At 39.1% G+C, this 27,312-nt stretch overlaps 4 protein-coding genes across 4 annotated transcripts in view; 2 read left to right on the top strand and 2 right to left on the bottom strand.

The window, feature by feature from the left end:
• The window catches only part of aplf (aprataxin and PNKP like factor), a 31,717-nt gene extending 21,262 nt beyond the window's left edge, over window positions 1–10,455 (bottom strand). The window contains exons 1-4 of the mRNA XM_062439143.1: window positions 10,323–10,455; window positions 10,032–10,149; window positions 3,964–4,035; window positions 400–566 (exon numbers count right to left, since the gene is read on the bottom strand). Coding sequence (XP_062295127.1) covers window positions 400–566; window positions 3,964–4,035; window positions 10,032–10,149; window positions 10,323–10,402 — 437 coding nt within the window. The 5' untranslated portion in view covers window positions 10,403–10,455. The remainder of the gene's footprint in view (window positions 1–399; window positions 567–3,963; window positions 4,036–10,031; window positions 10,150–10,322) is intronic.
• Window positions 6,117–16,024, top strand: LOC133999890 (E3 ubiquitin-protein ligase TRIM21). Its single transcript, XM_062439235.1, has 3 exons — window positions 6,117–7,755; window positions 12,846–13,105; window positions 15,583–16,024. Exons 1-3 carry the CDS (start codon window positions 6,120–6,122, stop codon window positions 15,742–15,744), a joined length of 2,058 nt encoding a protein of 685 aa, XP_062295219.1. The 5' UTR covers window positions 6,117–6,119; the 3' UTR covers window positions 15,745–16,024.
• Window positions 16,025–18,026: 2,002 nt separating this feature from the next.
• On the bottom strand, window positions 18,027–20,504 carry LOC133999717 (E3 ubiquitin-protein ligase TRIM21-like). Its single transcript, XM_062438992.1, has 2 exons — window positions 20,405–20,504; window positions 18,027–19,931 (listed from the first exon to the last, which is right to left on the bottom strand). The coding sequence occupies exon 2, from the start codon at window positions 19,927–19,929 to the stop codon at window positions 18,304–18,306; it is 1,626 nt and encodes a 541-aa protein (XP_062294976.1). The 5' UTR covers window positions 19,930–19,931; window positions 20,405–20,504; the 3' UTR covers window positions 18,027–18,303.
• Window positions 20,505–21,407: 903 nt separating this feature from the next.
• Window positions 21,408–25,543, top strand: cnrip1a (cannabinoid receptor interacting protein 1a). The gene is made up of 3 exons (XM_062440061.1): window positions 21,408–21,586; window positions 23,623–23,767; window positions 25,379–25,543. Exons 1-3 carry the CDS (start codon window positions 21,408–21,410, stop codon window positions 25,541–25,543), a joined length of 489 nt encoding a protein of 162 aa, XP_062296045.1.
• The last annotated feature ends 1,769 nt before the right edge of the window (window positions 25,544–27,312 follow it).

The raw sequence follows: 27,312 nt of genomic DNA, 5'->3' as shown, positions 1-27,312 counted from the left end.
TCTGGTCTGAACAGTGGTAGCATTTGCACGAGTGGCCTTTTAAGCCCCTTTGATCTAAACTTCAAACGGGACGTAGCATCAGGACAATGGATGAGACTCTAACTCATAGATAAAAGATTACCACACAAACCACATAAATCAATGTTCTCCGCCAATGTTGGCTTTTAATTGAGTCAACGGATAACACTTATAGAGCGGTGCTTTCAATCCGAAGCCGTCTGGTCCACTGAGATAAAAGATATGACTTTAATTAAACAGAGGAGAGCAGCCTCCTCCGTGTTGACTTAATTATTGGCGGAGACATCTGGGGGGGAAATTGCAGTAAATGAGATTCATCTCTTGGTCATGACACATAGTATTAATATGTAAAAGGAGCATTTTTTCCCGATGTGTGAGTACCTTGGCGTGCTTTCCTCTCCGCCCGACTCAGACGCCACCTCGTAGATGTACTGGCCCGGCAGCAGAGAGAACAATTCTCCATGATGAAGAAGATGCCAGGTGTCTTTCTTCAGAGGCCGAGGGTCGTCGGTGAGGGACGACTGGACGAAGCATGGGTTCAGGTGGATCTGGAGGTCAAAAACAACAAAAAAAGATTAAAATGTGACAAAATTAATTCTATAATAATGTTTTAGAAATTGAAATTCACGGCTTATTGGTTAGGACACATGCCACAAAGGGCTGGGTGACATGGACTCAATATCGATATTGCGATAATATGGTAGGGATACACAATTAGATTATTGATCAGTAATGTGGATATAATGACTATGTAGCGACTACTTTTCCAAAAGGCCGCTGAGAGACTTCGTAGGCTCTTATTTGTGACACGTCCACAAATCATACTGAAGTCCAGATGAAGTTTTATTGAAGTTTATTTGAATGAAAAAATCAAAAAGGACTGACAAGCAGCTGTTCCACAAACATATAAAAACCCTGATGTGATCCGACTGTGAGAATAAAGTGATGAGAGACAATGGTGATGATGACGATGGTGACGGTCAACAGAAAATATCGGAGCGCTACTAACTCCCTTTGTCCAAATCTCCCGCCGCCACCCAAGTGAACAGGTAAAGTAAGGGGAAACCACACCCATGTGTCAATCAATCCATGTGACGCAATACGTGCAGCCCAAGCAAATATAAAAATAATTTGGCTCCTACAGACTACATGAGTAAAAACAAATAATATAACAACTTCAGAAAATTACATCAAGCAGCCTTTAAAACCAGGAAAAGACAATTATGCCATATCGTGACATTACAATATCTAGTCTCATATCGCGATATTGTTACAATATTGATATATTGCCCAGTCCTGACACTGCATATCTGCAACATCTGTGATTCGAGTCCAGCAGTCGGCCTTTGTTTAATATTAGTCTCCATTTCTGTCTCCTCTTGTTTACTGTCATCTCTCAACTTTCACTGTATATAATAAAATGCCCCCAAAAAATACATATATGACCTATAAACACAACAGGACACTTGAATTACAACACATTGCATTACATTTATCAGTGAGATCAAAACTTATTGTTTGTTTTAGTTGCTTTATTCCTTTAAAAGTGCAATAAATTACATAGAAAAGAACTATTTGCTGTGTTAAAGATAAAGTGGAGTAAAGGTGTCGAGCAGAGAATGAAGTCGTAAATTACTCTACAGACTAATTTGACACCGCTTGAAATTGGCTTTTTTTTTTTTTGTCCCTTTCTCTGCCTTAGTTCTGAGATAGTGAGTTAGTCTTTCCATGGAGTATATTTCCTCTACATTGTTCAGCGTCCTTTTAATGGCCTTTTTGCATGCTGATACCAAAGTTTTAAAGAGATAGATGCCCTTCTTTTGAATAATGTCACCTGGTATCAGACCCAATTACATATATAGTCCGAGGGTCCCTGAATACCTCGTAGCGTAGAATCTCCTCAATAATCTGAGCAACCGAAATATCCGAAAATGCTTGTTATTTCATACATGACCAGGAAACATGTGAGTTACTGGCGTTCGTCTACTAGCACTGTCTCCAGCATTGCAAAATTGCCTTAATTTATATTCAAATAAGTTGTTGTTTTCGCCTAAAAGTCCATACTCTAAAAGTCCATACACAGTGTGATTTTAAGCCGCCTTAGACAAACATTGACTGTCAAGAGAGAACCGTGGTGAAATATTGGAGCGTCGAGCCAACATGCTGCTCCTAGACGTCTGATTTAGAGCTTCACCTTGAATCTTTATGTTATTACTTCCATCGTACAGTAGCTCTATAATTCACCACACTAGTCTGACACGTCGAAAAATTGAAATCGTAAAAAGCCGACACAGATAGCGACTGAGATTTTATTGGAGCGATCTCGTAAACTGCGTCACATACGACGAACCTGTGAGACTGCTGGTATCACAGCAGAGGCCTTCAGCTCCGAAACACCTCCGTTAAAAAAAACTGGGTCGTAGTGATTGACCCAGTTTTTTCTCTTCAACTCGATCTATTTCGTTAGAGTTTTACCCCCCCCCCCCAATCCCCCCGCAGGGAAACACTGCCAGTAATCCAGCCTGATGACAGAAACATTGACAGTTTGGATTTCCTCTGTTTTATAAAGCAGGTATGAAGATTAACGGCCGATGACGTCTCAGAGCTTCGGGCTAGCGCTGTGGTTCTTGATTCAAAAGATCACATCATTGATTGATCATTGATTGATGGACTGACTGTGCTGCTAATCACTTTCCACTTTCCTAAGATGCTGATTTAAGACATACTGATACATTAACAGCCCTTCAAATCAATTAAAAAGCAATGATAATTCGTTTTTTTCCCAGTATGATTTATGTCCATCTCACCTTTTCTTCTCATTCCTTAACCATTTATACTTGACATGTGTTGCTAGAATTAAATCAATGCCCCCTCAGGGTTCATTAAGATCTATGTATTTTGTGCATTAATTGGAAAAAGTGATTCATTCATGTTATGTGATTATAAAAAATCCACTGAAGGGCCTTCAGGGATCAAAGACACCCATCAATCATGTTTAGAAAATTAAATGCAAACTATTAAAAGCATGTGTTCAAAGCAATAAAGTATAATGATATTAATAATAATTATAAAGCAAAGGATAATGTAACGTGAAATTATTTCAGTTATAGATTTCAGTCTTAAGGGTCACCAGCAATTTAAACTAACTGATATTAAACAAATACTAACATACTATCATACTATCATCCGATCAGTTGCTTATTTCCACATCCAGCAGTTACTGATCAAACTTATCATTCATTAGGAGTCGTGTTTCTGTCCACCTGCTGAATGTAAAGTCCAATATTCTCTCTTTTAGCTCTGTTTTTACTCTCTACCAACTCCTGAGGGAAATATCTAAATGCTCCACTATGTTCACCAGCTCGTCTACAGATAACTGTCTGTTTGCTGTTTGGTGCTGAGCAGGTAGAGAAAATTGGGGCTTTTTACAGCTTTTTTTCTGAAAGTGATCCTATGAGAGCGCTGAGAGTGAACCAAAACATTAAAGTTGCAGCCAGACAGCTAAACTATGAGCTGAAACTCAACTATAAAGCTCTGTAAAACTGAAAGGAGCTGCAGAATCTCCGATAATTCTCTGTAGGTTCATCAAACACGTTACACACTAAAAACTGCAGGATTCAGGAGTGAAGGACTCAGTTTAACCATCAGAAATGCTCTTCAGATGGTGGAACAGTTGTGGAAACTCCAACAAAACACTTTTCAGACGTTGGAATTGGAAACGTTCAGAAATCAATCTGATAATTGTGAAAACTTGACGCAGCAGCTGCTCAGATTTGGTGCTGAAACTCAACTATAAAGCTCTGTAAAACTGAGAAGAGCTGCAGAATCACTGTTTATACTCTGTAAGTTCATCAAGCACATTACACACTGACAGAGAAGACTGTGACTATATAAATTATTATATTATTATATATACTGCACTAAATAGCAGGAAGACAAACTTACCGGTTTGAGACGTAGCTGTCCATTCAGGTTCTCCAGCAGCCCGTGCTGCCTGGAAACCCTCTTATCACTGACCTGAGACAACATGGAGACAAAATAACATCAGAACAAAATAAGAACCTTTTCTCTGGTGATCACCATAAGGACAAAAACTCAGCTTGATATCATTCATTTTTGTCCATCAGTCAATATTTTCAATTGATAGATCTGTCCGAATGGTTTCAAAATTCTCTGATTCCACCTTTTAGATGTGAATATTTCTGGTTTCTTTAGTCCGCTGTGACAGTAGATTGAATATCTTTGAGTGGTGGAAAAAATGAGACATTCGAGGACCTTATTTTAGGATTTGGGAAACTATTTTCTGACATTTTATAGATCAACTAATCTATTAATCAAGAAAATAGTCAACACATACTGAAAGTAATAGTTAGTTGCAGCCTTGGAGAAAGTAACAATAAACTACAAAAAATTGGTCATTTTGATGGATTGAGGGATTTTTTAATAATATCACAAAGACAAATAGTTTAGCTGTTCAGATTGAACATCCTGTTCAGCTGCCTCTGTGTTCTCAGTGTGATGGCGCCATCTGTTGGTTCAGAAAGAGACCTGCAGCCCTTCAGAGGTGACACTCCCTTGTCTCATGTTGGTCAGAAAAACGCCAAACATCTACTGGTTCCAACTTCCCAAATGTGATTATTGAATGCTTTTCTTTGTCATATATGACATTAAATTGAATCTTTGAATTTTGGACAAAAGTTTCAAATTTCAACTAAAAATGTCTGGTTTTGTCCCAACCAAAAGAGAGGGTTGGTCCCACAGTAGTGCTGCAGTGAGGTTACAGATTTCAAAAACTGATATGGGAGCTGAGATTAATTCATATTCAGTTTACTGTCATAGAGGATGAAAGAACCAGAAAATATTCACATTTGAGAAGCTGGAATCAGAGAATTTGACATTTGAATCAAAACAGTTGGTGATTAATTTAATCATTGACAACTAGTCAATTAATGGTGTAATCGGTGCAGCTGTAGACCCGACAGCATTTTTTGTCCTGAGGCTGTGAGTATCTTATGTTGTGTGATTGTTTGCAGTGTTGATGTGAAGTTTGGAATAATGTTGTTTTTCACACACTGCGTACTGCATGAAAAATCCCACTGCAGTAAAAGTATATAAGTATTATCAGCTTGATGCAGTTAAAGTATTACAATAAAAGTAACGGTTTTAAAAGTTACTTTAAAAGTCAGGTTGTGCCTGAACAACATTAATCACCAGTAACACATTAACACACTGCACACACTTTACTTAATGTAATAATAGTAAAAATACATCTTTCTTTTTAAACAAAATAAAGAATGATGTCTTTCTCTTCTTTCTCACTACATGTGTAGATATGTCTGCTGCCAGCTGTCTGCAATCTGAAGATCAGTTTCTGTGCTCCATCTGTCTGGATGTGTTCACTGAAAACCTTTACTCTAGTATTTCATAATAATTCTGTTAACGACAGGAAGGAGCAACACTGGAGAGACAAGACAGAGAGCTTCAACGTCACTCTGCAGAAACGAATCTTAACATTCATCAGAGGACAGCAGAGCTGCAGTCGAGTCTCTCCACTTCTGTCCAAATATAAATGAAACTGAGTTCATCAAGTCTTTCTCAACAACACAGCAGAGTCTCTGCCAAACACTGGTGAGTACAACTGATCATATTTAATGTTTCAACAACCAGCTTTAACACAGGAGACAGGAAGTTCATCTCTTTTCATTTCATACTGACACTTGTGAGATTGTTTACAGTATAACTGCAGCTGCTTTTACACACTCAGTAAAAAACACTTTAAGTGTTTTTAAGTCTCTGTCAGTTCTCAGGACTTTTGTAAAGTGTAACTGAACCTCTGTGGTTTGGAGTTTAGCTTCGCTGCTATTTCCTGATCTTTGACTATTTACTGATCATTTCCTACAGACACTTCATTTCCTGTAGCCGTTTCACATTAAAAGCTTTTCACTGGTTAACCAGCAGGACACTTTTATTGTGAAGCAGCTACAGGAAATGGGCATTTTTTCACCATATTACCTAGGCACTATATTTGAACAGTAACATCTTTCTTTTTAATCAAATACAATGAAAACGTCTTTCTCTTCTTTCACTCTACATGTGTAGATATGTCTGCTGTCAGCTGTCTGAGATCTGAAGATCAGTTTCTGTGCTCCATCTGTCTGGATGTGTTCACTGATCCAGTCAGCACACCATGTGGACACAACTTCTGCAAAAACTGCATCAATGAACACTGGAACAGTAATGACCAGTACCTGTGTCCAATGTGTAAAGAGAACTTCAACACAAGACCGGACATGAAGGTCAACACTTTCATCTCTGAGATGGTTTCTCAGTTCAGACAGGAAGCTCAACAGAAAGCCAGCAGCAGCAGCTCAGAGCAACAAGTTGCCAAACCAGGAGAAGTTCCCTGTGACGTCTGTACTGGAACCAAACTGAAGGCCCTGAAGTCTTGTCTGGTGTGTCTGACCTCCTACTGTGAGACTCACCTGGAGCCTCATCTGAAAGCTTCAGGTCTGAAAAGACATCAGCTGATGGACCCTGTGGAGAACCTGGAAGACAGGATGTGTATGAAGCACGATAAACCTCTGGAGCTGTTCTGTAAGACCGACCAGACATGTGTCTGCATGCTCTGCTCTGTTTTAGACCACAAGACACATGAGTTTGTTCCTCTGAAAGAAGAATATGAAGGAAAGAAGGCAGAGCTGGGGAAGACAGAGGCTGAAATTCAGGAGATGATCCAGAAGAAACGATTAAAGATTCAAGAGATGAAACACTCAGTTGACCTCAGTAAGGAAGCTGCAGACAGAGAGAAAGCAGAAGGTGTTCAGGTCTTCGCCGCTCTGAAGGAGTCTGTTGAGAGAAGCCTGAATGAGCTCATTGAGACGATTGAAGAGAAGCAAAGAACAACAGAGAAACAGGCTGAAGACTTCATCAAAGAGCTGGAACAGGAAATCTCTGAGCTGAACAAGAGAAGCTCTGAGGTGGAGAAGCTCTCACACTCTGAAGACCACCTCCACGTCCTCCAAAACTTCCCGTCCCTGAAAGCTGCTCCACCCACCAAAGACTGGACAGAGGTCAGCGTCCGTCCATCATCATATGAGGGGACTGTGGTGAAAGCTGTGGCTCAGCTGGAGGAGACGCTCAGTAAACAGATGAAGAAGTTGTTTGCTGAGTTGAAGAGGGTCCAGCAGTATGCAGTGGATGTGACTCTTGATCCTGATACAGTACATCCTAATCTCATCCTGTCTGATGATGGGAAACAAGTAAATCATGGTGATGTGAAGAAGAATCTCCCAAACAACCCAGAGAGATTTTCTTATTGTGTTTTTGTGTTAGGAAAGCAGAGTTTCTCTTCAGGCAGATTTTACTTTGAGGTTCAGGTTAAAGGGAAGACTAAATGGAATTTAGGAGTGGCCAGAGAGTCGATCAACAGGAAGGGAGACATCACATTGAGACCTCAGGATTGTTACTGGACTATATGGTTGAGAAATGGAAATAAGTACAGTGCACGTAATAGTCCTCCAATCCGTCTCTCTCTGAAGTCTCCTCCTCAGAAGGTGGGGGTGTTTGTGGATTATGAGGAGGGTCTGGTCTCCTTTTATGACGTAGATGCTGCAGCTCTTATCTACTCCTTTACTGGCTGCTCCTTCACTGAGAAACTCTACCCATTCTTCTGTCCCTGTAATAATGACGGTGGTATAAACTCCGCCCCTCTGATCATCTGTCCTGTCAATCAAAATGCCTGGGACGATACCAGGATGCTGATTGATTAGAGACCAAAACTGATCAATTCTAAATGAACAGATTCAGTTAATTATGGTAACAAATGTATATTCAGCAGTAATGTACAGTGTGAACTTGTTTCCATCAGGATATGATTAATGCAGACATTCTTTTATGATTTATAATATAATTATTTTATTTCATGTATGTTGTAATTGACCTTAAACTTGTCTTTTTACTGCTTCAGTGTCCCTCCATGATTGATTCATTAACCTCTTCACTGGCGATGGATCCATCTTTCTTTTTTTTTATATATATATAACTTCTTAATTTTGCTCTCAGAGCACCAGAACGATGCATTTGACTTAAAAATGTACATGCCCCAAGTGTTTCTCAAATAGCCATACCCTAACTTTATAATGAGTGCAACATTATTATGCTGTTTTGTTTAAGAATGCTTAATTTTCACTGTTGCTACACTTTAAATTTTAAACAAGTGTGAAATCAGTCATGTCGTATATTGTATAGATAGAGATATTTGGCTTTTTTTATTATTAGTGTGTGTGTGTGTGTGTGTGTGTTTCCAATTCTTACTGTTAAATGTTTATGTAAAGCACATTGAGTTGCCATTGTGTATGAAATATAAATAAAGCTGCCTTGCCTTTCAATATCGAGATATCATAATTTGTCCGTATCGTGCAGCCCTAGTATTGAAGTATAGTATTTCAGCTACTTGAGTTACTTTCCATCACTGCATTCAAATACATTAAATTTGAAAAGTGACACCAGTGTGCTACATTTCCCACTTTACCTCAAAATCATACTTAAGTACTGCACTTTTAGTTTAAATGTACTTAGTTACTTTAAGACACTGATTATTTAATAAATACTTTGCTTAACGATCCTCACCAGAGTTCATTCATAACAAGACGATCATATATATAGTTATTTGTGTCAGAAGTTAGTTTATCTTAATAACATTCTTTATTAAACAATCTGAATCTATGAATATGCAAATATTTTTCATTTTGAATGTTTAACTGTTGCACACAAGATGTCCAATCTCATTGTCTGTGCAATTACTGATTTGTTTAATTTAAGTTTAGAGGGAAAAATCACTATTTGGTGGAGCTGTTAACAACTCATAGACATCTGAAATGTGAGCCGACTACACACTGCTGTCTGGTTTCATCTTTAACAATGTGTTGTATTTTAAAAGCTTGTTATATTATCCATTGTGTCAGTAGGTCATTGGTAAACTTAATAAGAGCTGTCTTGGAGCTATGACATATTCGCAACGTTTTTGAGTAACTTTGTTGGCACGTATGACCGTTGCGGCAGTATAACGGCAGATTTAACTATTTACATTTTAAGATGCCATTCATAACATCAAAATCAATCGCATTTACACTCCCATCTCTTCACTTTTAACCATGTCAATCTTGAACCTATTATACTGTATGGACCAGTCTGTACATTGTACCTGACATAAAAAGGTACATGGTTTAAACATTTGGTTGTAATCTTTAACAATAATATAACAATAACAGTTCAAAAAGTTTAACAGATTTTTCATCACCTTTCTATTTGCTTTGCATCTCCGGTGCTCTCTCTGTTATTTACCTGCACTTGAATTGAATTGTTTCTGTTTTTCTTATTATTGCCCTCTGCGCCTCTCTTTTTACACAGCTTCCTCTTATTAATTTCCCCCCTCGCTGATCAATTAAGTGTCTCAGTGGTGTTGCTTATTTCAGCTAGCTATGCTAAGCTAGCTAAGCTAAGCTAAAAAAAACAGGCGGGGAGTTTTTTTAATCATCAAATATAAAATCAGGGAGGCCAAAATGTCCCAAATGAACATCATACTGCATTGAAGAAGGCTTTAAACTAGCGATTGAGACCATAAACACATGTTGAAAACGTTTACTGAGGTTAGAAATCAAGTGAGAAGTTGGTGAATTCTCCATTGACTTGTATAGAGACGGAAGTCCTTTTGACACCAAAACGGTCGCCCCCTGGTGGCCTTTTGATAGAATGCAGTTTTAAGTTATTTCCGCCTTGGCATCATTTCAGAGGACAGGAGCTCCCCGCCTGGATGCAGGAGGATTCATATTGTATCACATGGAAATACTACAGTAAAGTAGGCTACAAGTATCTCAAACTGTATTACAGTGAAGTATTAGTACCTCTAACTATACTACAGTAAAGTACAAGTATCTCAAACTGCACTGCAGTAAAGTACAAGTATTAATAACAGAGCTGTAGATAGTAGCATTGAACCGAAGAGAAGGACTCACTCTGAGTAAAGGACCCCGGCCCACCACCGTCTCTCCCGGCTGCAAAGGGATCGGATCTCCGCCTTCCACCGGCAGGAGGCTGAACCGGGACATGAGCTTCACTCCGGTGCAACACCTGCTGCAAGGGAGCCACGAGGAAACATATGCATGAATATAAGCTTTCACTGTTCACTGCAGGCAATCTATACACCTAAGCAATGGTATTATATGAAGTAAGTAAGTAGAATTAAGCTTCTGTAACTTATTGAAATGAGTTTATGTGTCAGAGAAACCGAAACTAAAGCCGCCTACCTGCTGTGGAGAGAAACTAGATAATTATTAAGTTTCTCAGGAGTCAGTGTTGTGTTTCTTTTCTCAGGAGCTTGAGGCATAAACAAACCTCAGTCCTCTGGAAGCAACAGAGACATAAACAAACCTCAGTCCTCCTGAAGCAGCAGAGACATGCTTGACTGAATCACTTCCTAGAGGCGGGACTTCCTCCTGACGCAACAGTGTCCTTTCAGTCTAATGCTTTATTTATTTATATGCATGTTAAAGAAATATAATTCAAAATCCTACATACACACAAATTGGATTTTAAAAAGTGGGGTGGACATGTCCCCCTTTCCCCAGTGGAAATTACACCCCAGCATACATGTAACATATAGCAAAGAGGAAGAATCACCTTGGTGACCCCTAGTTTAGCCCCTGAAAAGCTGAGCCAAGGAAATGTACAGAATAGAAAAAAGAAACTAAACAAAAAAATAACAGAAAAAAAAATAATAATAAATTTAAAAATAAAGAATAATAATAATAATATTAATAATAAGCAGCAGCAGCAGTATCATCATCAGCATCATAACAATAATAATAAAAATAACAATGATAATCATAATATTTTGTAGTTTGTTCTAATTATTATGTTTTAATATCTTTATATGTAATTTATTAGGTCATATTCCTTATTTCAAATTAAAAACATGTTTTAAATTATACGTAGATTTATTTTTTATTATATATTTACATACATATATTTGGAATTTGACTAAAATGATAAATAGATACAATTTAAAAAAATAAAACGTAAAAACAAGGCGAGACCGTTGCACGCATGCGCGCTCATCATTTAAAAAACACGGTGACGTCATGTCTGTGTGTAAACAGCCGTTCAGACATTTAAACTCAGCTGAGAGAGACAGCGGGGCGACGGCACCGAAAAAACAGGTAAAAACACCTTAATTTACACCATAAATGATCTTCTTCTGCTGGGATAACCTGGTAAACTCTACTATCATCGTTATCATGTAAAATAAATTATGTTTGGAGGGTTTTTAAAGTCGATTTTAGCCAATAGACAACAGCGACTACCCGAGCTGGGGCGGTGTTACGGTTTAAATGGTGACGTGTTATCTGGTGACCTTCTCACATTATAATACATGTTTTACGAGAGGTGAATGAGTCTTATGAGCACAATTTAACATACACAACATAAATTATATGTATTTATAAAGGATTAACCTATAATTTAAGGCTTTTAAGGAGGACTTCTACGTGGAAGTCACCAGATAACACGGGCACCAGTTTAACCGTAACACCGGACGTGGAGAGGAACTCAGTCCCGTGCAGCAAAAACGTGACTTCTGGTCCGAGATCAAAACATCTTATTTTTATTTAAATTATATAAATAATGTAAAATAAATAGACATGGAGGATTTAATAGCAAACATAATATGGCTTCATACACTTAAATGTGTTATTATTTTATGGTTAATGGAAACTGAGCTTTTGTACTTTGCTAATCAATAATAAAAAATATAATCAGTAATATAATAAAACACTTAAGTCCTTTAGCCTTTAGCCTCAATAAACAATCCAAGAACCTTAAATGGTTTATAATGTAAGACAGAAGACAGCAGTACAGTAGGGGAAAAGTAGCAATTTAAGAGTGAAAGTGTACAAAAGAATTGAATCAATAATAAATAAGACAAATATAGGATGAAATAAATAAAATGCTATATACAGTGAACTGGATCATTGTGTATAAATAAATCAGCAATATATACATTTGTAAATATGTAGAGATTTGCATGGGTCAATGATTTGTTTTTGTGTCCATGTGGTTTATTCAAATTTAAAGGGTTAAAATGTGAAAATAAACGTATGAATAACTTGCACACATTCTTTTTTTGTGGACCCAGCATCAAATTTCTGCTTTTAATCCATTTAGAGAGAATATATTAGAGGATTATGGCAAAAATGTCTAAGTGGTGTAACCATAAAAACTTTGTACCAGATAATTCAACTTGCTTAAAAACACTAAATTCTCAATAAAACACCATATCAACTAGTTTGGCATGATCTTACATTATAACTTTTTATATTAAATAAAGGTAATGGAATACAATTGTTCTAAATATTACATTTACTCTGGGTAACCATGGAGATCAGGAAACATTTAACATGTTTTAAATGAAGTCATTATTAGTATAAGTCCACTTAAATACACTGTAGGTGATAAAATATTTAATATTTATCATTCTTTTGTGGTTACACCATTTGACATTTTTATTAACATATTTTTGCCTTTCTCGATAACCCTTATTTGTCACTGGACCTCATACAGCTAAAAATAAATGTGCAATGTGCTTAAAACCTGAGATATAACATAAATATACAGATATAACTTCCTATAATATGATATTTAATTGACTTTCTCGCTCTGTGTTTCCAGGCTGTTCCAAACCGTCGGTGTTATTATGCAGCATGACTCTGCGAGGACGATGCCTGTGTTTGTTCTCTGTAAAGGAAAACCCTTCCTGATCTCTGCCCACCATAATGATGATGATGATGATGATGATTATGATTATGATGAAGCCAACCCCCACAACTTTGCTGAAGCTCTTCCGGAGGAGATGAGCGTGAAGATCTTCGGGGAGCTGGACGCTGAAAGTCTTTGCAGCGCATCGCGGACCTGCAAGCTGTGGCACTACATCATCGAGGAGAGCGAGCAGCTGTGGAGGAGCCAGTGTCTGCTGGTCCGAGGCGTCTGTCAGAGAGAAGTGGACCGAGACAGGGGAGACGGCCTGTCCTGGAAGGTGAGAGACAGATCACATAGAAAGACAGAGAGAGAGACAGAAAGAAAGAAAAGGGAGGAGTAATATGAAGAAAATGAGTAAAGAAAGAAAGAAAGAAAGACATAAGAAGGAGGACAAAGAAGAGGAAGAAAAAAGAAAAGAAAAAGGAGTAAGGTGATGTAAATGAGGAAAGAAAGAAAGAAATAAGAAGGATTAGAACATTGAGGAAAGAAAAAGAAAAACAAGGCGTAAAATGACGAAAATTAAGAGAAAAAGAAAGAAAGAAAAGAAGAAAGGAGGAGTAAGATGATGATAATGAGGAAAGAAAGAAAGGAAAGAAAAAGACAGCAGCCTTACAACAGTTACAGCTTTATTCCAAAATGGATTAAATTCCTTTTTTTCTCATCAATCTACACACAATACCCCATAATGATGAAGCCAAAAAGGTTTTTTAGAATGTTTTGCAAATGTATTAAAAATAAAAAACTGAAATATCTCATGTACGTAAGTATTCATTCCCTTTACTCAGTACTTAGTTGAGGCTCCTTGGCAGCGATTACAGCCTCAAGTCTTCTTGGGTATGAAGCAGGCGGGGAGTTTACGGTCCTCTGAAATGATGCCAACACGGAAATAACTTAACTGCATTCTATCAAAAGGCCACCAGGGGGCGACCGTTTTGGTGTCAAAAGGACTTCCGTCTCTATACAAGTCAATGGAGAATTCACCAACTTCTCACTTGATTTCTAACCTCAGTAAACGTTTTCAAAATGTGTTTATGGTCTCAATCGCTAGTTTAAAGCCTTCTTCAATGCAGTATGATGTTCATTTGGGACATTTTGGCCTCCCTGATTTTTTATTTGACGATAAAGCAGGGTATGCATTAGGGCATGGCTACGTCATGATTGACAGGTTGATTGGTTCACAGCTTCAGGAGGGCGCCTCATGCTCCTCCTGATGCCCATATAAGTAGAATCCGTGTTTTTATTTTTTCCAGCATGCACCTGAAATGTTCAAGATGGCGCTGCTCAGATCCGAAACTATTCGCTTCCAAGCAGCAGTCCACAAACCAATGGGTGACGTCACGGCTGTTACGTCCATTATATATACAGTCTATGGTATGAAGCGACACGCCTGGCACACCTGTATTTGGGGTATTTTTCCCTTTCTTCTCTGCAGATCCTCTCGAGCTGTCAGGTTAGATGGGGAGCGTTAGCTTCAAGTCTGGTCTCTGGCTGGGCCACTCAAGGACATTCACAGACTTGTCCCGAAGCCGCTCCTTCGTTGTCTTGGTTGTGTGCTTAGGGTTGTTGTCCTGGTGGAAGGTAAACCTTTGCCCCAGTCTGAGGTCCTGAGCGCTCTGGAGAAGGTTTTCATCAAGGATCTGTCTATACTTTGCTCCGTTCATCTTTCCCTCGATCCTGACTAGTCTCCCAGTTCCTGCCACCACCATGCTTCACCGTAGGGATGCTATTAGCCAGCTGATGAGAGCTGCCTGGTTTCCTCCAGACGTGATAATTGGCATTCAGGCCAAAGAGTTCAATCTTGGTTTCATCAGACCAGAGAATCTTGTTTCTCATGGTCTGAGAGTCCTTTAGGTGCTTTCTGGCAAACTCCAAGCGGGCTGTCGTGAGTCTTTTACTGAGTAGAGGTTTCCTTGGCCGCTCTACCATAAAGGCCTGATTGGTGGAGAGCAGCAGAGATGGTTGTCCTTCTGGAGGTTCTCCCATCTCCACAGAGGAACGCTGGAGCTCTGTCAGAGTGACCATCGGGTTCTTGGTCACCTCCCTGACAAAGGTCCTTCTCCCCTGATTGCTCAGTTTGGCGGCCAGCTGTAGGAAGACTCCTGGTGGTTCCAAACTTCTTCCATTTAAAAATGATGGAGACCACTGTGCTCTTCGGGACCTTCAATGCTGCAGACATTTTTTTGTACCCTTCCCCAGATCTGTGCCTCGATACAATCCTGTCCTGGAGGTCTACAGACAATTCCTTTGACCTCGTGGCTTGGTAGGACCTTATATAGACAGGTGTGTGCCTTTCCAAATCATGTCCAATCAATTGAATTTACTACAGGTGGACTCCAATTGGGTAGTAGCAACATCTCAAGGATGATCAGTGGAAACAGGAAGCACCTGAGCTCAGTTTTGAGAGTCATAGCAAAGGGAGTAAATACTTATGTACATGCAATATATTTTTAATGAATTTGCAAAATGTGGGGGAAGTGAAGGGGTTTGAATACTTTCTGGATGCATTGTAAGTGCATTATGAAGTGATCTTCTAATGGTCAGTATAAATGATTACAGCAAGAAAAACACACTTAATGTTGACTGTTGTCTTAAGACGACCTCAATAATAAACATAAAGTAGAATTATCTCCTTTCAGACAGTTTATGGTTGTATTAGACTACACAGGTGTTCCTAATAAAATGCTCACTGAATGTATTTCCACTAAGAAATGAGGAATATTTGGTTGAGCTTTCAGTCGTCTCTCCTCTCATCAGGTGACGTTAGTGAGGAACTACAGTCGCAGCTGTGTGAAGAGAGACTGGCTGAGAGGACGATACAGCCACGTGAGCTCAGCTGAGGAGCTGATGGGCAGGAAGATGGTGCCGCTGGACGCAGAGACCTGGGGCGAGATCCTGCAGGCCGAGCTCGACAGATGACCCACTGGATTTTATTTAAAGCACCTCGAGCACTTCTCACTCTCTCATTTTTAACTCTAATGTATATAAATATATTTTATACTTGTGTGTGTTTAATGATAACACAAATAATTGTACATATTTTTTTAATCTTTTTAAAGAAAATAATGATGGATAATGGTGAAATGAAGCAAACGGAATCATTACTGGCTGAATTTAGTCATTTCAAATAGTGAAAGAAGTCAAAGACAGAGCTGTGATGTGAATATGGCTGAGATGCAATAAATCACATATTTGAGAAGTTTGGAGTTTGTTGAAACTATGTCAGAGAAAGTTTATTAACTTGATGTGTTTTCTCTTCATGTTTTAGACCATATTTAGTGAAGCAGGGTGTTAAACTGCATTATAGTGTTTCTATTATTGTGTCCACCCATCTACATAACATGCTTTCACAAACTAACAATACACTCATATTACAGCAAAGCTACTTAAAGTGTTGATGTTTAAAATACATATTTATGTAAAAATATAATGTAATTTTCAGTATTTGGACTGTTGGTCGGACATAAAGACACATGACACGTCACCAGATTATGCTTTGGTAAATCATTAAGTGTTTTTATTTATTTATTATATGACAAAAGATTAGTTGTCCATCATGAAAAAAAAATCAGCAAGTTAATCAGTAATAGAAAACTTGAAGCCTTCAGTGCACAAACACTGACATCTAGTGTTCAACAGTTAAACTTTAAAAATGACAAAAACATATTAAAAGAATTTTAATTATTTAATGAAGAATTTTATTAAGATAGTTGAAATTTTGACACAAATGACTATATATAAGTACATTTACTAAAATACTGCATGTTTGAGGTACTTGTACTTTACTGTAGTACAGTTTGAGGTACTTGTACTTTACTGTAGTATTTCCATGTGATGCTACTTTCTACATCTCAGAGGGAAATATTGTACTTTCTACTCCACTACATTTATTTGACAGCTTTAGTTACTTTTCAGATGCAGATTTGACACAATGGATAATATAACAAGCTTTATAAATACAACACATTGTTAAAGATGAAACCAAACAGCAGTGTGTAGTCGGCTCACATTTCAGATGTCTATGAGTTGTTAACAGCTCCACCAAATACTGATTTTATCCTCTAAACTTCTCACATGCTTTCATTTCAATAAATGTTCAAATGATCCAATATTTCAGCAAAAATCAAAGATTGGAGAAAAAAGTCCAAAAACTGAAAACACATTTGTGTATCAGAACTTAGTTTTTTCTTCTTTCCTCTCCCATTAATCATCTCACCACCTCTCACATTTATCTGCTGACCCTTTGGAGGGGCCCCACCCCTAGGTTGGGAACCACTGGACTAAACTAGCTAACTGTATATAAAGTAGTGTAAACTAGCTCCACCTCCAGCAGCTACAACAGTAACATGCTGCTCTAACACTGATGCTTCACTATTAATAATCTAATGATGTCATAATACCACCGTGGGCGGGGCCAGTAGAGGGGAACACTACTGAGCATGTGCAGTCGGCCACATAATGAACGTAAACCAGGAAGCTAGAAATCTTCCTTCCTTCTGTCCTTCCTCCCTCCCTCCCTCCCTCCTTCTTTCCTCCATTCCTTCCTCTATTTCCTCCTTCCTTCTTTCCTTCCTCCATCCCCCTTTTCTTCCTTCCTTCTGTCCTTCCTTCCTCCCTCCCTCCTTCTTTCCTTCCTTCCTTCCCTCCTTCCTCCCTCCTTTCCTTCATTCTTCCTTCCTCCCTCCCTCCCTTCCTTCTGTCCTTTCCTTAGAAGCATACACGTGTTCTTCCCACCCTGAATGTTTAATATCACTCTTTTATTAAAGTGTGTGTTACAGTTTAAAGGTTATTGTTGCTTCCTTTCCTCTCTTGTATTAATTAGTAATGGCTGATCACGTGATGGTGGAGATAATTCCCCAATCAAATTTAGTTAATTACTGCAAAACCCCCCCAATGATATTCACTGGAGAGATGAAGAGAAACCAGATGAACGTTTGGAGGAAAATAAAGAAGCTGAATTGTTTCTAAAAAAATAATAAAAATAATAATTATCTAATTATTATTCTGTCATTTAACCTTTGTGTCGTCCTCCCGGGTCAAATTGACCCCGTCTGTTTTGACTGTTCCTTCTTTCCTCCCTTCCTTCCTTCCTCCCTCCTACCTTCCTTCCTTCTTTCCACCTCTGACAGATTTGGTATCTTTGCAAACTTTTAGATTCACACTAGATTTTAGATTTTAGAGAGTTGTTCCTCACTTGTTTGTCATGATGGATCCATCACCAGTGAAGAGGTTAATGAATCAATCATGGAGGGACACTGAAGCAGTAAAAAGACAAGTTTAAGGTCAATTCCAACATACATGTAATAAAATAATTATATTATAAATCATAAAAGAATGTCTGCATTAATCATTATTGATGGAAACAAGTTCACACTGTACATTACTGCTGAATATACATTTGTTACCATAATTAACTGAATCTTTTCATTTAGAATTGATCAGTTTTGGTCTCTAATCAATCAGCATCCTGGTATTGACTCAGACAGTTTGATTGACAGGACAGATGATCAGAGGGGCGGAGTTTTTACCACCATCATGAGGACAGGGACCAAAGTATGGGTAGAGTTTCTCAGTGAAGGAGCAGCCAGTAAAGGAGTAGATAAGAGCTGCAGCATCTACGTCATAAAAGGAGACCAGACCCTCCTCATAATCCACAAACACCCCCACCTTCTGAGACCGAGAGATATCGACTGAATAAAGAGCACTGTACTCATTTCCATTTATCAACCATATAGTCCAGAAACCATTCTGAGGACTCAGTGTGATGTCTCCCTTCCTGTTGATCGACTCTCTGGCCACTCCTAAATCCCAGTCAGTCTTCTCTTTAACCTGAACCTCAAAGTAAAATCTGCCTGAAGAAAAACTCTGATTTCCTAACACAATACAATAACGTGTACATCTCTTTGGGTTGTCTGGGAGTTTCTTCTTCACATCACCATGATTTACTTGTTTCCCATCATCAGACAGACTGAGCTCAGGATTTGCTGTATCAGGATCAAGAGTCACATCCACTGCATACTGCTGGACCCTCTTCAGCTCAGCCTCAAACAGCTTCTTCATCTGTTTACTGAGCGTCTCCTCCAGCTGAGCCACAGCTTTCACCACAGTCTCCTCATATGATGGACGGACGCTGACCTCTGTCCAGTCTTTGGTGGGTGGAGCAGCTTTCAGGGACGGGAAGTTTTGGAGGAGGTGGAGGTGGTCTTCAGAGTGTGAGAGCTTCTCCACCTCAGAGCTTCTCTTCTTCAGCTCAGAGATTTCCTGTTCCAGCTCTTTGATGAAGTCTTCAGCCTGTTTCTCTGTTGTTCTTTGCTTCTCTTCAAACGTCTCAATGAGCTCATTCAGGCTTCTCTCAACAGACTCCTTCAGAGCAGTGAAGACCTGAACACCTTCTGCTTTCTCTCTGTCTGCAGCTTCCTTACTGACGTCAACTGAGTGTTTGATCTCTTCAATCTTCAGTCGTCTCTTCTGGATCATCTCCTGAATTTCAGCCTCTGTCTTCCCCAGCTCTGCCTTCTTTCCTTCATATTCTTCTTTCAGAGGAACAAACTCATGTGTCTTGTGGCCTAAAACAGAGCAGAGCATGCAGACACATGTCTGGTCGGTCTTACAGAACAGCTCCAGAGGTTTATCGTGCTTCATACACATCCTGTCTTCCAGGTTCTCCACAGGGTCCATCAGCTGATGTCTTCTCATACCTAGAGCTGTCAGATGAGGCTCCAGGTGAGTCTCACAGTAGGAGGTCAGACACACCAGACAGGACTTCAGGGCCTTCAGTTTGGTTCCAGTACAGACATCACAGGGAACTTCTTCTGGTTTGGCAGCTTGTTGCTCTGAGCTGCTGCTGCTGGCTTTCTGTTGAGCTTCCTGTCTGAACCGAGAAACCATCTCAGAGATGAATGTGTTGACCTTCATGTCAGGTCTTGTGTTGAACATTTCTTTACACAGTGGACACAGGTACTGGTCATCACTGTTCCAGTGTTCATTGATGCAGTTTTTGCAGAAGTTGTGTCCACATGGTGTGCTGACTGGATCAGTGAACACATCCAGACAGATGGAGCACAGAAACTGATCTTCAGATAGCAGACAGCTGGCAGCAGACATATCTACACATGTAGAGTGAAAGAAAAGAAAGACGTTTTCTTTGTATTTGATTAAAAAGAAAGATGTTACTGTTCAAATATAGTGCCTAGGTAATATGGTGAAAAAATGCCCATTTCCTGTAGCTGCTTCACAATAAAAGTGTCCTTCTGGTTCACCAGTGAAAAGCTTTTAATGTGAAACAGCTACAGGAAATGAAATGTGTCTGTAGGAAGTGATCAGTAAATAGTCAAAGATCAGGAAATAGCAGTGAAGCTAAACTCCAAACCACAGAGGTTCAGTTACACTTTACAAAAGTCCTGAGAACTGACAGAGACTTAAAAACACTTAAAGTGTTTTTTACTGAGTCATTAAAAGCAGCTGCAGTTATACTGTAAACAATCTCACAAGTGTCAGTATGAAATGAAAAGAGATGAACTTCCTGTCTCCTGTGTTAAAGCTGGTTGTTGAAACATTAAATATGATCAGTTGTACTCACCAGTGTTTGGCAGAGACTCTGCTGTGTTGTTGAGAAAGACTTGATGAACTCAGTTTCATTTATATTTGGACAGAAGTGGAGAGACTCGACTGCAGCTCTGCTGTCCTCTGATAAAAGTTAAGTTTCATTTCTGGAGAATGATGTTGAACCTGTCCGTATAGTTTTTCCAGTGTTGCTCCTCCTCTTACTGCAGATCTGTCTGTGAGGGTTTTTATATACAGGATTATTGTAAAATACAATGGAGCAAGGGCCTCGAAACCAAATCTTGCAACGTATATGAGCTTTCACTTCTAAACTGTATCTTACAGGCAGGAGGAGTAAGACATGTGAAAAGTGTAATAATGTTTGTTGAAACCTGAGTTTTTTCACATGGTGATGAAACTGTGCTAGTTTAACTACATCAAGCTTATAATATATATTTACTTTTACTGTAGTAGGATTTTCCATGCAGTACTTTTACTTGTATTTTTAAATCGCATCTTTAACTGCAGTAGCGGATCACAGTAGGGGAGAACTGGGTTGGTTGTCACATTCATCAGATATCGGTCTCTAGAGGGCGCTGTTGTTAAAAAAGTGTTGGTACTGAAAGTTTCAGAATTTAAGGGTATAAGAAGTATAAGGGCCAGGCAAAAAAAAAAAAAGTCCAGCACAAGAAAAAAAAAGAAAAAAATCATATCAATTAATTCTTTTTGTTTTTGCCTGACCCTAATACCTAATAAAAGTGTGACTACCAACCTAGTAGGATTTTCCATGCAGTACTTTTACTTGTATTTTTACACTGCAGTATTGGTGCTTTTACTGCAGTAAATGATCACAGTACTTCTTCCATGATAAATGACACTGGCCCTTTAATTGTGACAGCTGTAACCGGTAGTCGTGGTGCTTTATGCGGCCCAGCTTGACACTGGTCCTTCCTCAGCATCCCCGCATCATCATCCTCTTCCCCCTCCCTCCAACACGGGACCAACACTTGCCTCCATACAAGCGTCAAAACATCGGGATAATGGACGACGTCCCTCCGATCGTCAACATCTCCATCTCCCTGCGGATCCAGCCCAACGAGGGGCCCGTCTTCTTCAAGGTGGACGGGACCCGCTTTGGCCAGAACCGGACCATCAAGCTGCTCACAGGCTCCAAGTACAAGATCGAGGTGGTGCTAAAGCCCGGAACGGTGGAGGCCACGTAAGGATATTATATGCATTTAGAAAAGCGTTATATTTCCTCTGTTTTCCACGTTATATTGTTGTTTATTTGCATTTATGTGCAGCAGGACTGAACAAAGCATTAGGCCTGGTCTCTTATTTAACCATTAGACGCAAAAGACACCTCTATAGGAATAATAGCTTCCTTTATAATAACTCAAAATGACCTTAAATAAATAGAAAACGCGGTGATAGTCGTGCATGTTATCTTCGGCTCTGTTGCCTCCGTCCTGCAGACCTGCAGCGTCAAATATCCGCCTTAATAAATCATGTGTGGATCATGTGTGATGTGTGTTATTTCATGTGACAGCAGGCCTCGTATGTGTGCTAATCTACACACAGATATACTCACACACACACACACACACACACACACACACACACACACACACACACACACACACACACACACACACACACACACACACACACAAACAGCTCATGTGTATCTGTGTTATCTTTGGTGAATTAAAGTGAAGTGTCAGGTGGAGCAGGGCGGGGTCCACCTGATCAAACACTGCCTCATAATGACTCATTTTAATCTAAATATAGGATATATATTTGTATTTAATCCAAAAATGTCGCTAAAATAACATTATTAATATAATAAAATGACCCCAATACCCATGACCCCATGAGCTGTGTCCTTAATAAAGTTTGAATTGAATTTAATTTAAAAATTAGATGCAAAATCTAATATTAAATGAATGAAAAGTATGGTATGTTATGTATTAGTTCAATTTTCAGGTTCAATAAACTGAGACTAATGCAGTTTAATATAACACCTCTGCACTGTTTGTAGACAGGTGTTGAAACTGTGGAAGATTTAAAATGTCAAAATTTATAATAAAAAAAAAATAAGTCCAACAAATGGAAAAACAAAACATATTTTGACATTTACTTCATTACCTTATATGTATTTACTAAGTCAAAGTAAAATTAAAAACATATTAAAATTTTTTTTAAAGCCAATAAAATTATTTTCTAGAGATTCCGAAATTTAAAAAAAAAAAAAAAAAATGTCAAAGGAAAAAAACTGTTTAAAAAAATGCCAATAAAATGTTCTAAAAGCACAAAATCCTCCCATATGGAAGCCCACAAATGTTAACATAAATGATGAATTATATTAAAAAATATACTAATATTTTCACTGTTAATCAACTGATTGGTTAATATACTGATTACAGCTAGTGTCTGTTTTTAATGATCAATGATTCCTTTCAGTCTTCTCATATGTGAAGATTTGATGTTTTTCTTTGTCATTGCCTTTATGATAGTGGGAAATTAAAATGGTCAATTACTTTTGCTTTTATGGTGTCTGAATTAACAGTTTTACACAAATTTTCCATAATACATTAAAATTAGATGACCACACACATTTCAGTGTCATCAAGCCAACATTAAATACGAACACTGACGTTAGTTTTCATGAGGAGACACATCCTCCATGTCAAAATGAAAAGCAATCAAATAAAATATTCCTCTTCACTTTTGATTTCTGTGCTGTGTCTTGATTTCAGTTTGGCGTTGTCACACAGAAACACTATGAAACTGGCTCCTATAACAAATTATTTTCCTTTTTAATATATGTTTTGCATTTTTTTATGACACAGTACATGTATTCAAGTGTTGCTTGTTTTGTTTTTAATTTAGGTCTTTTAAAACTTCCATACAGTTGAATTCTTACACCTGAGCATTAAAGTTAAAGTGGTTACGAAACCTGTTATCACACCTGCTGAAGAAGGCAGTGTGACATGTCCGAAAACTCCAGGGATAGATGAGTTTTAATGGCTGAGTTTTATTAATGCCAAATACTGTATGTTTAAATGAAGCAGTGTTATGACTTATGAGTGCTTTACTTTGTGCAGGAAGATGTTTTGGTGAATCTTCTGTAAGTCATCACAGTTGGGTGGTGGTCCATTGACTAAAGGACCTTTTATGGGTTACATCCTTCAACAAATGTAACCCTGAATATAAAGCATTTGTTCGTCTTCCTCCTCTTCCTCTCCATCACAGCAACATGAACATCGGAGGCGTCATCTTCCCTCTGGAGCAGCAGTCCAGGGACGAGGAGTCGGTGGTTTATCACGCTCTGTACAACACAGAGGGCGTCCCGCACACCAAGAGTGGAGACCGGCAGCCCGTCGAGGTCAGCATAGAGGTAAGACCACAAGAAAGAGGTAAGATAGAAGCAAGTCACCTTTGATGAGACAGCAGGTGACTGTTCATAAGTTTAGAGGTTCTAACCAGGCGGGGAGTTCCTGTCCTCTGAAATGAGGCCAACGCGGAAGTAACTTAAAACTGCATTCTATCAAAAGGCCACCAGGGGGCGACCGTTTTGGTGTCAAAAGGACTTCCGTCTCTATACAAGTCAATGGAGAATTCACCAACTTCTCACTTGATTTCTAACCTCAGTAAACGTTTTCAAAATGTGTTTATGGTCTCAATCGCTAGTTTAAAGCCTTCTTCAATGCAGTATGATGTTCATTTGGGACATTTTGGCCTCCCTGATTTTATATGTGACGATAAAGCAGGGTATGCATTAGGGCGTGGCTACGTGGTGATTGACAGGTTGATTGGTTCACAGGTTCAGGAGGGCGCCTCATGCTCCTCCTGATGCCCATATAAGTAGAATCCCTGTTTTTATTTTTCCCGCCATGCACCTGAAATTTTCAAGATGTAAAAACCGAATGTGTTGACCATGGGATGACCAAGTCCCACATCAGTCTGTCCACTAAGCGCTGTGTCAGTACTTCATTATCAAATCCACTCTGCTTTCTTATTGAGAGAATTCCCCGATCAATGAAACTCCATTCCACGTTTTCATTGCTACCGTACACGCTGGCAGATTCTCACATAGCGTGGACACAAGCGCTGCTGACCGTAGCTTATAATTGATGCACAGATGTCAGGTTGCTGAGTTAAAGTCACACGCTGTCACAACAAGTTGTTCAGGATGTTAACTTGCTTAAAATCAAAGCTTGGCATTTAACTAAATGTTCGTATTTTGTTTGCCTTTCTTTTTGTTTTTTTAAAGACGCTTTTTTGGCCTTTATTCATATAGAAACTGGCAGAAAGGCCGACAGGAAACAGGTAGAGAGACAGAGGGGAATGACCTGCAGCATAGGTCCCTGGCTGGATTCGAACCAGGGTTGCTGCGATTACATGGCATGCACTCTAACCAATTTACCACCAGGGTGCTGCTTTCTTTTTGTTTTTGTTACTAGATTAAACAGACTGACAGCAGCTGCACTGTTCTGTTTGCTAACTGTTGAAAACCTGCACTGCAGCATGTCCGTATAGCTGAGTGGTTAAGGTGCATGCCTTATAAATGCAAGGTCAGTGGTTGGAGTACTTTTATTTCATGAAAGCCTCCCCCCAATGATTGTCCCATCCACATTTTCAATGCCCCTGACAGCCATGGTGCTGACGAGTCCACACAAGGAAGGGAAAAAGTTGAATGACGGTTTATTTGAATATCACAAAATCATGACAGGTGATTATTGTCCACAGTAGTCGTAATAGTAACGTGGCTCATTCACCTTTTTAATAGTTTTGGGCATCAACGGAGGTTTACAGCTCAATATGATCTATCAGACTTCGGATAGACCCCCAATACTCGTGATTAGATCAACTCATGGTTGGTTTCACTGCACACAATAAGAATAAACAGAAAATCTGACTTATCCTGCAGCTATCCCAAATATAACGTAACTGTTGTATGAATATAAATAATACTAGAACATATCTAACCACATGTTTCTCTGTCCAGTTTAAAAAGGCCGGGACCTTTGAGACGGTGTGGCAGGCGAAATACTACAACTACTACAAGAGGGAGCACTGCCAGTTCGGCAACAAGTTCAGCAGCATCGAGTACGAATGCAAACCCAACGAGACGCGGACCCTGATGTGGATCAACAAGGAGGCGTTCAACTGAGTCAGCTCGTCCTACAACCTGTCTACACACACACACACACATACACACTGAATACCGAGCAGGGGACATCAGTTACCAGGACTACCTTTGAACATCAGCATCAATATAAAAAGGACAGCCTTATCATAAAAGGCACACGTCAAGTCAGCGAGGTCTGGTATTTGTGTTGTTTTATTGATGAAAGGAAGAGAGAGAGAACGGCTGCTTGCTATGCTGGTCTTTAAGGGGGTTATTTGTTTTAAACGTTGCTTTTTTTGGCAGCTTCGAAGGCCGGCGAGAGGGTTAAATACATAGAAAGGCTTTAGTTTATACAAGGACGTAAAGTAGACTGCACACAGCACGCACATATTCAAGAACTGAGCTGGTTTTAAAATGTTTTATATCTCAGAAAACCAACAGGGACAGGAGAAGGAACAGATCTATAAGACCACGTATCTGAATTTTTCTCTTTGAGGTTTAATATGTTGCTTCCTGTGTGTTTGTGTGTGTGTGTGTGTGTGTGTGTGCGGATTTCCTTGCAGTGATCGAACATCTCGACACAATCACAGTTTATAATTTTACTGGTACGAGCATCAAGCAGAGTGTAGCTTTAAAGCAGGAGTGTGAAAAGGGTTAAAAGGAACAATCAGATATTTAGAGAAATTAGCTTGTTGGACACTCAGATGAGAAGATTGATATAAATTTTAGGTTAGTGTATCCATTACAGAGATAGGCCTAGGACTTATTTAGCTTAGCTTAGCACAAAGACTGGACGCAGGGGGAAACTTTGACCTGTTTCTCACAACGACTGCAATATTATAATGTTTGAGTGGGACAAAACCAACGTTTAAATCCAATCGTTCATGGCACCAAATCATTACAGACTGTTAAATTAACCCAATAAACCTACTGATGGCTTATATGTGACAACAGTATAGTGGTGCTTAGTGCAAAAAACACACTTATGACCTCAGAATATTAAGTGTAAGTACAGAAGAAGAGATTTGAGACAGAGCAATTGAGTTACATCTTTTAGTCCACCATGAATTCAGGTCTTCTTACTCAGTAGTTGTTGGTCCACAAATGGCTCCAATGCTAACTATGGCTAAAGCTGCTATGTCTACATTTCTGTCTCTAGACCTGCTCAATATATAAGTTTTTAGATAGTAGTTTTGTGCACTTTTGACTGAGCTAGGCAATCGATTTCCCCTTGCTTCCAGTCTTTTTTGAGCTAAACTAGACTAACTACGGCCTTTTCTCTGTCTTTGACAGACGGTAATCTTCTCATGTGACTTTCTGGATTACCAGCTGTTCCTTTAAGGTGCAGTCAAAAAAGAAGCCTTTAGGTTTTTTGAGCAATTCCCCTCGATAACTTAAAATTTCATCGCAGCACAAGGCGGGAGACGCACCAGCTAGCATGGTGTCAGCTGAAGACCAGGATGGAAGACACCTGAGTACAGACGAAGAAGAAGCATTTTACCTTATTTATTAACTGTATGAGTGTATTTGTGAGAGAGAGAGAGAAAAATCAGTGTATAAAAGTATGTTCATCATTGTTAAAGTTCTGGCTATTTTATGTGTTACATGTTATGTTATTAAATTGGAAAAACAACCGAAAACACTCAACGCTGTTTGAGGAAACAACAACAACTAGCAGTCTGGTCTGTGCTTCTTCTTCTTGTGGCTGCCGGCCAAGGAGGAGTTAGTTCAGATATTTACAGAAGCAGTAAATATGAGTTTGATAGCAGCAGCAGCAGCAGCAGTGGTGGTAGGAGTGCTCTGATTCTTAA

The sequence above is a fragment of the Scomber scombrus genome, chromosome 2 (genome assembly GCF_963691925.1).
Source record: "Scomber scombrus chromosome 2, fScoSco1.1, whole genome shotgun sequence".
Classification (NCBI taxonomy): domain Eukaryota; kingdom Metazoa; phylum Chordata; class Actinopteri; order Scombriformes; family Scombridae; genus Scomber; species Scomber scombrus.
This window is presented reverse-complemented; position numbering and strand designations above follow the sequence as displayed.

Bases quoted from the DNA above. Each gene is read 5' to 3' on its own strand.
- LOC133999890 (XM_062439235.1), top strand. From the start codon at position 6,120: ATGTCTGCTGTCAGCTGTCTGAGATCTGAAGATCAGTTTCTGTGCTCC. The intron at 7,756-12,845 runs CCTGGGACGATA...CTGCCCACCATA, and splicing joins CTGTCCTGTCAATCAAAATG to ATGATGATGATGATGATGAT. The intron at 13,106-15,582 runs GTGAGAGACAGA...TCCTCTCATCAG, and splicing joins GAGACGGCCTGTCCTGGAAG to GTGACGTTAGTGAGGAACTA.
- LOC133999717 (XM_062438992.1), bottom strand. From the start codon at position 19,929: ATGTCTGCTGCCAGCTGTCTGCTATCTGAAGATCAGTTTCTGTGCTCC.
- cnrip1a (XM_062440061.1), top strand. From the start codon at position 21,408: ATGGACGACGTCCCTCCGATCGTCAACATCTCCATCTCCCTGCGGATC. The intron at 21,587-23,622 runs GTAAGGATATTA...TCTCCATCACAG, and splicing joins CCCGGAACGGTGGAGGCCAC to CAACATGAACATCGGAGGCG. The intron at 23,768-25,378 runs GTAAGACCACAA...TTCTCTGTCCAG, and splicing joins CCGTCGAGGTCAGCATAGAG to TTTAAAAAGGCCGGGACCTT.